Raw genomic sequence first — 10,646 nt, 5'->3', positions numbered from 1 at the left:
TGTCCTAAAAGAGGCTGCTCAAACTGAACAACTGAGTCTGAATCATCACAATAACTCAAACATTTCAACTGCAGGGTCCAAATAAGAACTCCGAACTACAAAAACACACAGGATCAACTCAAACAAGCAAACCTGCTGTTAACTGCAGAATGGAAATTGAGTGTAGGACAATCACAAAATGAAACACTTTTATTTTTTTTTTCTGAACTATAAAACATAAAAAATCAATAGGTCCTGAAGATTGAAATCACATCATTTTATAGTTGCATGTAAGTTCGGCAAAAAGGTCAAACAGAAAAAAATGTATATTTTCCACATTTGATTTTAGGACCAGCACAAAATAATTTTTACTCAATGATAAATGCTGCTCTAATTTTAACATTTAAGCTTATACTGTTACCGGGAGATTTAAAAAGAAAAAGCAAGACACATATGGGGGAAATTGTAAAAATAAATGTATATAATTTTTATATAAAATAATACAATTTTGCAGCAGCAGCTCTTAAGTGCCTTCATGACAGTACACAAATGAGCACACTTTCCAAAACTGAACTTAAAAATACATCTGCCAAATACAGTCAGAGGTACTAACAGCTGAGAACAGAGAGGAGGGACCGTTATGTCAAAGAGGGATGTTATAACTGCAAATATTGTACAATAGATACCCACGTGGACACAAAGGTTCACGGTATGACCTCAGTGGCAAAACAAAACCTCCCTCACTTCCTCACTGTTAACACACGCTACATTCTGTCAAAAAAAAAAATACTTTTATACTCAGCTGGTTTGCAATTGACAAGTGTATCACTGTATTTAAAAGAAATCACTGAAAGCCTACAGGTGCAGTGCATTGATCGATGTATGCATAACTGAGGGTTTGTCAGTATTCAAAGCAAAAGGATAGCAAAAGCGCAAAAAGATACAAATAGTTTAATGCCAGAGCCTCGTTTTTATCGATAAACTTTAAAAGGAAGGAGGAAAAATAAGTTGAAATGTACTATATTCACAGTGGACTGCACTGAACCAGTAGGCTTTGCAGAAAGCTTAATAACACTCCAGTCTAAACTAAACAAAGGTACATAATTAATGCTCTGATTACATCCTGGGTGCACAGTAGGACACCTCTAGGAGGCAGTGACACCCTCCCACTCCACCAGGTACTGCACCTTTCCATCCAGGGTGACCCGTCGAGCCAGGACTTTGTACTTTTCCCCACAAGCCAGCCTTCCCGCCACTCCAAAGTAGGAGCTGATGGAGCTCTTGAGGTGGGACAGCTGACTGTTGGGGTCCATGCCGTGAACTATGTCTGTGGAGTGCAGCCCTGGAAGCGGACTCAGCACCTCTGTGGCCGAAGGGTTTGGGTCTGCTGGGCTGGGAGGGCGCATCCCTGTGTTGGTGGTGGGGCGCAAGACCCGTCGTGGCCGCCCACGTTTCCTTTTTAAGGGTGGAGGGGAAATGGGTATGGTGGAGTTTGTCGACCGGGTCTTGCTGGAGCTACAGAGGCTTAATGGGTGATTGATAGGAAATAGGAGGTTCTAATGTTATTTCTATGATTGTATAAAAAGGCTGCACAGTCAGCATACCTGGACTGCCTTGAAAGGCTAGTTGAGGTAGTTTCTGTGGTGCTCAGGGCTCCGATAGACTCCACATCTGAGGTTCGAGATGACAGTAACGACCTGTCATTCCTATTGTATGAGGTGAAAAGAGAAAATAAGCACAAAAACAAATCCTGAAATGCAGGAGAATTCATCATCATCATCATCATCACTGTGCAGATGCTTTACGCAATAATTAAAAAAAACAAAAGTGTATATACAATTAGAGTCAATTATCTTACTTGACAGAAGTAAAGCGATCCAATGAGTGAGATTCTAGTGGTGGAGGCTTTCTCAGCTCCTGTCATATAGAAAAAATAAAGATAATAATATAAAGAAAATAAAGACAGCAGTGCAATCTAATACCCACCAATGTCTAACTATGACAGGCCTAGGAGAACCTAAATGGGTCAGTGTACCAGACAGGGTGCTGTCTCTTTAAGGGGTGACTGCAGTACGTATAGACTACAGTGATTTACAGCAATGACCAAATAAAAATATACTGCAAAAACATGGGGACACAGTGTTGAATACGTTTTGTCTGTTGTGTATGAGATGCGACATGATGTCAATTTTAGCCTGTTTGCGCATCACCATTTTGTGACATGCAAGTGTGTCACAAGGGTGATGAAATAAATGGATTTGTGATTTGATTGGATTTGATCAATGGATTTGAGCTGAGCTGTGATTATCTAAAATGGAATTGGCTGGGTTTTTTTCCCCAGAAATCCAACATGTTGCGTTTGGAATTGTGGTTATTGTTATGCAGGCCGATATAAACTTACATTGTTTTTCCAATGTCGACCTGATACCCAATATCAGTATTTGATCGGGACAGTATTTGATCGGGTGCTTTTGCTTGCTGTGTCATGCTTTTGGTAGCACTTACAGGAGACTGACCAAACTCCAAATGTATACACAGCAAACAACTCAGTAGAACAAACATACAAATGAACAGTACAAACCCTGGACAAGAGTTCACAGGAGCGTCTGCGCTTGGCCTGCCTCTCAAGAGACCGTGTGGATTGCTTCCTCAACTTCTTTTTGGACTTCTTCTGTGCGCCGTTGGTTAAAGTACTGCAAGAAACAACATTTGAAATTGGACTTTTTTTCCTCCCTTGACAGAATGAAGACAGAAACTGGAAAGGACTCAATGCAATTTGTTCTTTAACTTGGAATCACCCAAACGACTCCTGTAGAGATGAAAATACTGGTATTGTCAAGTCTTCAAAAAGGATCTTGCAGCTTACGTGAAAGATGGGGCTTTGTTGGAGTTGACGGCCATCCCTCGTGAGGAGCGCTCCATCAGTCTGCTGTCTGGTTGCTCAGCACTGGGGGGGGCGGGGGGGAATCGAACCCTCAATCCAAACAAGTGCTTCTTCTTCTTTACCTCTTTTCCCGACATGAACCTGGCAGGGGCACAAAGACAACAGATGAACTTTCAGGCCTTCATCAATATTGTAAATACCATATATTCTTACACATACAGTGGTGTTAAAAGCGCTTGCCCTCTTCCTGATTTCAAAATGCAGTTAGTAATTAAAAATATTATAATGGGAGAAAAAACTCCAAACCTACATGGCCCTGTGTTAAAGGTGATTGTCCCCTACACCTAATAACTGCTTGGGCCACCCTTAGCAGCAACAACTGCAATCAAGCATTTGTGATAACTTGCAATGAGTCTCTTACAGCGCTGTGGAAGAATTTTGGCCCACTCATCTTTGCAGAATTGTTGTCATTCAGCCACATTGGAGCAGGAAGCGCCTTTTTTAAAAAGGTATGACATCATCTCAATAGGATCCAGGTCAGGACTTTGACTAGGCCACTCCAAAGTCTTCATCTGGTTTTTTTCTTCAGCCATTCAGAGGTGGATTTGCTGGTGTGTTTTGGATCATTGTCCTGCTGCAGAACCCAAGTTGGTTTCAGCTTGGGGTCACCAACAGATGGCCGGATATTCAGGATATTTTAGGAGACAGAGGAACATATGGTTCCGTTTATCACAGTAGGTCTTCCAGGTCCTGAAGCAGCTAAACTGCTTCAGGCAATCACACTACCACCAGCATATTTTTACTGTTTTTCTGAAATGTGGCATTACTTGTGACCAATGTGGCGTTACATCTGATGTAATGGTACACACCTTCGAAAAAGTTGTAATGTTCTTTTAGTTCAACCATAATATTCGTCTTGGAACTCCAGGGCCATGCAGCCATGCAGGCCCTTTTGCCCAGTGTCTTTCTTATGGTGGAGTCATGAACACTGAGGCAAGTGTTAGGTCAGCAGTTCTTTGGCTGTTGTGGAGTCTTTTGTGACCTCTTAGATGAGTAATCATTGCAGTCAATTCATCTCAGTAGTGTTTTTCCAAACAGGGCCGTGCACGTTTGTATTTTTTTTCTCCCTAAATACAAAGTTTTAATAAAAAAAAGTGCATTTGGTCTTCAGTTAAACATTAAGTGTGACAAACTTGCAAAAAAAAAAAAAATCAGGAAGGGGCAAACGTTTTCACACAAGTGTAGCTGTACTTTGTATATATCTGATGTTACACATTACAGAAACCTACTTGCTTGTGTTGTTGTTCAACGCCTCCAGTACAAACCCATATCGCAATGATCTCGGGGTGCTAGAAAGCTGTTGATGGAACACAAAAGACAGTCAAGATTTGAAAGGTGATGAAATGAAGCTGTTGTTGTTTTCATGCACACATGCAAATTCCAATTCCAAACATGACATCGGTGGGCGCCAATCCAGATGGTAGTCTGTTTACAATGTTCTGACATAGAGCAACATTGCTTGTTAACTTTTTTTTTTTTTTTTTTTTACACATCCTTAAGCCTCCCAAGCAGCAGTGTGCCAATCAAAAGGACAGCCATCCCCATCGAAGTGAAAACCAAATGTTGTGGAAAGCTCAGCAAGGAGACACTCTTGGACACTCCTGTGGTCTCAATTGCTGTTGCGACCATCATTAACGATTACGATTATTTATTGAATGCTAATGAATGCTCGCGGGTTCAAGGATTCTGTTCGCTGCTACAAGGAGGCCGAAGAGAGTGTTTTTAAAAACACCAATAAACTCTATACTTATATATACTTAAACATCACATATGCATTTCAGTGGTAATTCCAAGATTTTATGATAGATTTCTAATATGCACATTTTTAATAAGTCATCATATTGTATCTCCGGTTACCTCCCCAAGCTGCAGCAGCTCCCAATTGCTGTTGATGTAAGCCATCAGGTCCATCTCAGAGTCAAAGTACTTCTTCTTGTGGATCATAGTCAGGTTGTACAGGCTCAAGTGTGTCACGTCCTCCCTGCAATGCTTTACATTACTTTTATTGCATTTCTTTATACACGTGATTAGTATACGAAATGCAGAGACAGGCAAGTGAGATCTTTGGTTGATGTATTTCATCAAAGCCAACGAAGGTCTGTTCTGTTCCACTACAGTCCTCTAGATGGCAATAATGTTCTGTGGAATCCCAGTTTCCACGTTGATGACTATTATTTTTGCAGATTTTTCTTAATGTTGAAAAACCATCATACCATCTGAGAGGCAGTCGGCTGAGATACTCGGGTCCACCGTTGCAAACAGAACAAACAAAAACATAAAACCTGAAGGTGGAGAAACACAAAATGCATAGTGTTGGTTTTTTTTTTTGTTTGTTTGTTTTTAAACATACAAAAATAATGTGAAATGCTGTGTTTGATCAAATACATCCTAATATATTGAACCAAACTATGCTTGCTTTATATATTTCTTCCACCGGAGATTACAATATGTGTAGGACTGGAAAATTCTGCAAAAAATGTAAATGACCATTTTCTTGCTTAGAAATGAGATGGCTATTCTGAGTGCTGCTGGGAATTCTTGTGGAAGATCAGAATTTCCCATATTTTCCCAAAACATTTCCCTCATTAAACCTGCTAAGAAAACAGTGGTTTATCACCTGTCTCCATAGAGCATTGGCATCTGCAAGCAGTGGAGGCAGGCTTCATGGAACCACTGCTCACATCTGTTACACTGCAGCATCTTCAAGTACCAGCTGCGTGGACACAAAGACGAAGACATCATCTCACGAGTCCTCTCAGGCGTCGTGATATAACAAATTACATAACTGTTTGTTGTTGTGTTGTTTTATTTGAGTCACTCACTTTCCTGGCCCTCCACAATAGCAGTAGCACTGTTGCATGTTGGTTGTGTGGTCTTCATCCCACACCAGTTCCTCCAGGGCGTACGGGAAGGAGAGCTCCGTGTGTTGCGGGTCCTCCTGCTTTAAAAACAAAGAAATGAAATAAAAACACAGCACATTATCTGGCTTCCACTTGAAAAATCCAAGACAAGGGCACTACCTTTGGAAAAGCAGTGAGCACACATTCAGAGCAGAGCCACTTGTCGTCTGAGTCAATGACGGTAGCATCGATGATGGGGGAGTGGCACAGCTGATGATAGCCTGGGCAAAGTACATCATTTATACATCCTGGTCATTTAGGAAGTCAGCCAACCTTTTCATTAATGTCAGGTATACCTTGCCCACATTTGTCACAAATCACAATCTCATTGGGTTCCTCTGAAGTTTCATCCTGACAGATGGAGCAGACAATGTCATCGTCTTCATCGTCGTCCTCATCTTCATCCCCTAAAATGGACGTGTGTCACAACATAGAGAGCCATGTAAGAATTCATCTGAAACAAATATAATGCAGTGTTGCTTCTGGTTTTCAGGCTGCTACTCTCATGTAAAGCACATAAAGTACGTATCTCGCCATCTTCTTCTGCCTAACCGGGTGGCAGGGGCAGCCCACACTTCCCTCTTTCGGTTCCACCGGGACGACACCCAGGCCTTCCCAAGCCAACGTATCCTAGGTCTGCCCCGAGGCCTCCTCCCAGCTGGGAATGCCAGGAACACCTCACCAAAGAGGCGTCCAGAAGGTATCCAAACTAGATGCCCGAGCCACCTCAACTGGCTCCTCCAGACCTGGAGTAGCGGCTCTACTCTGATGGCTGAGCTCCTCAACCTCTCTGTTAGGGTGAGTCCAGCCACCTTATGGAGGAAACTCATTTCAGCCGCAAAATGTTCTTTCGGTCGCGATCAAAAGCTCACGACCAGAGGGGAGGCTGGGAACATAATTCCACATTTTGGTTACTGCAATTCTACATTTTGTTACTGTACAGCAGGGGTGGGCAAATATTTTGACTTGTGGGCCGCATTGAGTTAACAAAATTGTCTGGGGGGCCAGAACATATATTTAACACACTAACACACACACAATTTTATGCTTATAATTTACTTTGAATTATTCATCTAATTTTATCTGAAAAGTGTTATACTATCAGCTGTATGTTCTAATGTTCCTTTTTTCCAGCAGCACTTTAAACATCAGACCACATCAAACTATGTCATTAAATTTTAATTTTTTTTTTTTTTTTTTTTTTTACTAAATAAGACATCCGACTTGCAAGTCATGTTGCCAGTTTGTATGTTAAAAGTTGAACTACTTAGAAAGCAACTGGCGGGCTGGATTCAAACGCTTGGTGGGCCGCTTGTGGCCCCCGGGACGTAGTTTGCCCACCCCTTCTTTACGTGAATGTGACATCTTATGGAAAAATTACACAGGGCTATTATGTGAAGGCAAAAGCTTGGCTGCTTGTTTTGTGACAAAGTTATGACATTATTTCATTATCAGCTGAATGTTCTCATGTCCCTTTTTTTCCAGGAGCACTTTAAACATTTAAACTATAATTTAATTTTACAAATTTTTTTTTTTTTTTTTTACTAAATAAGACATCCAACTTGCAAGTCATGTTGCCAGTTTGTATGTTAAAAGTTGAAATACTTAGAAAGCAACTGGCGGGCCGGATTCAAACACTTGGTGGGCCGCATGTGGCCCCCGGGCCGTAGTTTGCCCACCCCTGCTGTACAGGTTATTGTTTTCACTGCAATTCTACATTTTGTTCGTTGTATGCAATACAATGACAATAAAGGTGATTCAGATTCTGATAAATTGAGAGCTTTGCCTTCCGACTCAGCTCTCTTTACCACAGCAGTCCAGTACGGCGACCTCATTACGACAGGGAAAGTGTCCTTACTGTTGTGACCAGCGGCTTCAATAACACCACGTGGGGGCAGTAACTGTGTGTGCTGGGACGTACCACTTGTGTCATGTTGGAATGTGTCAGACTAAAGGCTGTAATATGAAACTTTCCAGAGCAGGAATTTACACACATCACACCATACTGTTTGCTGCCATTTTATATTCTGTTGACATATGGGGTAAGTGCACTTCACTCACCAACTATACTGCAAAATGGGCAATGAGCATGATACATAATATTAGCTATAAAGAACACCAAAAATAAATCCTTTACTCCTGTCTACCAGGTGTACTGCAATTATTATTTTCTCTTTGACTATTTATTCTTCATTTGTATTATTTAATTAAGGTATTGTTAATTGTATATCCTGCACCTGTTTATTACTACGCAAATCTTTTAGTCTTTATTACCGAATAAGCTATCTGCAAATGATCTAATTCTTCACGTTTCTTTAGAAATTGGTAACCTGTTAAACATTAGTAATGTAATAGTACATGGTAAAACAGTGTCCTGTCCAGCCCGCCCTGCACAGGACAATCCATTTTTTCATGACATTTTGCACTGTATATGCGCACGCACACACGCCTGTCCAGTCTGATGAAAAGCCCTCCCGGTGACATGATGCTGTACATTCAGCGACACGGTATAACACATGCAGCACCGCCTGTCTGTGTCGTTGATGCGTGAAGTGAATGGGACCCAGCAGATCTCCTCAGCTATGTGACTGCCGGCCCCCCGCCTCCTGTTTTTGAACATTTCACCTCTGCAAAGGGATAAACCTGACCGCATAAGATGAATGCAGCGTGCTGCCATTGTTCCCGAGAGACGAGAATGGTTCTGCAAGTTGCACTTATTAAGTGTACAAACTATTACTGTTGTACTTGGACTTTCACAAAGCAGGGGGGGACAATCCCACGTACTTATCACCGGAAATCGGCCGATTGAAGTATCGCTAGTGTGCGAGAAATAGCCAGTACTAAATAAATAAGTCCAGCAATATTAGCAGCTATTTACAAAGTTTAAATATTACAGACATTTATATACTACTGCCTACCCGTTTGAATGTCCTTCCACAGAACCCAAGACTTGGATCGATCCTCAAACACCACAAAGCATCGCTGCTTGTCCCGATCTATCTGTAAGGGCAAAGAAAAAACAAATTGTTTAAAAAATATATAGGTACAACCCCTCATTTACTGCGCTTAACTGGTTCCAGACCCAATCGTGATAAGTAAATTTCAGTGAGGTATGATTCATTAATTATGAGTCATATATTTCATACTTACCACAAAAAAACCTTTTAAATACAATTCTTAACATTATGAGAGTCCTGTAGACATTAACTAACACCCCATAGTCTCCATTACACTCGTATGAACCAATACAGTAGACCCAAAAGTAAATAAACCATTTAATATACATGCTGACGTATGTTAAATTGATATATGTATGCAGGCTCATGTATAAATGTGTGATGATGAAACTGTGATTGAGTGAAGCTGTAAAGTGTCAACTATTTCTACTGTCTTGCACATTCAACAAATCCACCGAAATGTCAAATGGGGGTAGGAGGGTATTATTGTTTGCGCCTGCACCCCAGTTGGTACAAGCCTTTCTAATATATAATACAATCTATGTATCAGTCAATAAAGTCGCAGTAATGCAGCATTATGAAGATCTTATTTGCTACATGCTTCATATGATGTTCAAGACCCTTCGGTGAACACGCCCAAACCAAGTACAGACATTTAACAATACTCTTTCCTGTATGTTCTCACACACTAACCTTTGTGATTGTCCCCAGGTATATCAAACCATCTGACCAACGGGCCAAGACGTCCTGCCCCTCTGTGAACCTGTCCTGTTCACCATACTCCACCCTCGCTTGGCTTGTTGGGGACAAAGGAATAGCCTGCTGCTGCGGGGGGTGAGCTCTCTGATGGACGGACAGGTGACCCAAAACCCCCGAGTCTCTGCAATGACAAGGGATGGACTGGTAAAACTGGAAACATGTAACATCAAGCATAATTGTAAAGGATTTGCATAGGTACTGTACTAGTAAATAGGTGACAGCCGATGGAAGCTAATGTACTGTCACTCCAAGCACTTCCTGTCACTAAAATATCTCCCTTGTGACCCAAGCACACTTATGTTACAAAGTGTAACATAAGACGTAAACTTGTGGATTCCCTCTATCAGTTCATGTGAATAACCACTGTTTCTATTTTAGGTTTCCTTTGAGGGCTGTCCCCTTTGTTCGAACGTTGAGTGGCTGTGGTCAACCCCACGCTTAGTAAAACATAACCATGTGCAGTGACCTTAAAGTCTTAAATGATATATTTTGTCAGAATTATCGGCCAAAGTAAGACTAATCCCCGGGCAAAGCCTTTAGCCGTGCCAGGTTGCAGACCCAGACTAACCCACACCCCCAACAGAGGAAAACATGACAACAATACCTCATTCGGGCACCTCCGTTTCTACAGCTCCAAAAGTAACAAAATAAATATATGTGCGTTGCTGTGGTATTCTCGCTCCGTTTGCCTTTGAAATTCACACCAAACTCGAGCCGCTAAAACGCGTAGACCCCGTGTCCTTCTCAGAAAATAACAAACTGCTCATTTTCCCCGAGCACGTTCGCCATTTTGGTTTCCCGCTGATGGCCGGGGAGTGCATTGTGGGAAGCTTAAACGGCAGCTGCTGCTTCCTCGTCCTCGTCTGTTTAATCTCATTTCAAGCATCTTCAACTGCTCGTGTCACATGTTTACCTGCGTCAACGTGTGGCCAATTACAGCATCTTTTAATCAACCATTGATGTCTTACGTAACGTTTTCGCACATTATCAACAGTGCTCTTATTGCATAGGCACAGATGTAAGGCTGTATGGCCACTCGTTTTTTTCAAAATTAGATCGTGTACATTTTGAATTTGACTTGTAGAATTATCAGTACCGGAAGTGATA

At 41.6% G+C, this 10,646-nt stretch overlaps 1 protein-coding gene across 2 annotated transcripts; it reads right to left on the bottom strand.

Annotated features, from left to right (window-relative positions):
- Window positions 1–210: 210 nt before the first annotated feature.
- LOC131126297 (metal-response element-binding transcription factor 2-like) lies at window positions 211–10,455 on the bottom strand. 2 transcript variants are annotated; one of them, XM_058068662.1, is made up of 15 exons: window positions 10,144–10,455; window positions 9,474–9,660; window positions 8,742–8,823; window positions 6,120–6,230; window positions 5,944–6,044; window positions 5,746–5,861; window positions 5,541–5,636; window positions 5,137–5,205; window positions 4,781–4,904; window positions 4,153–4,220; window positions 2,846–3,004; window positions 2,561–2,672; window positions 1,838–1,896; window positions 1,584–1,685; window positions 211–1,503 (listed from the first exon to the last, which is right to left on the bottom strand). In XM_058068662.1, the coding sequence occupies exons 1-15, from the start codon at window positions 10,146–10,148 to the stop codon at window positions 1,125–1,127; spliced, it is 1,770 nt and encodes a 589-aa protein (XP_057924645.1). In that variant the 5' UTR covers window positions 10,149–10,455; the 3' UTR covers window positions 211–1,124. The 2 variants fall into 2 exon arrangements, with proteins under 2 accessions (XP_057924645.1, XP_057924643.1); XM_058068660.1 differs by having other exon boundaries at window positions 5,746–5,864; window positions 10,144–10,449.
- Window positions 10,456–10,646: the final 191 nt, after the last annotated feature.

Source organism: Doryrhamphus excisus, chromosome 3 (assembly GCF_030265055.1).
Source record: "Doryrhamphus excisus isolate RoL2022-K1 chromosome 3, RoL_Dexc_1.0, whole genome shotgun sequence".
NCBI classification, from domain to species: Eukaryota; Metazoa; Chordata; class Actinopteri; order Syngnathiformes; family Syngnathidae; genus Doryrhamphus; species Doryrhamphus excisus.
The sequence above is the reverse complement of the archived record's forward strand: the minus strand, read 5'-3'. Positions and strand labels throughout refer to the sequence as shown.

Excerpts from the sequence above, each read along its gene's own strand:
- LOC131126297 (XM_058068660.1), bottom strand. Across the intron at positions 5,206-5,540 it reads CCAATGCTCTATGGAGACAG|GTTTTATGTTTTTGTTTGTT; the intron begins GTGATAAACCAC and ends CTCCACCTTCAG. Across the intron at positions 4,905-5,136 it reads AGCCGACTGCCTCTCAGATG|GGAGGACGTGACACACTTGA; the intron begins GTATGATGGTTT and ends AAAGCATTGCAG.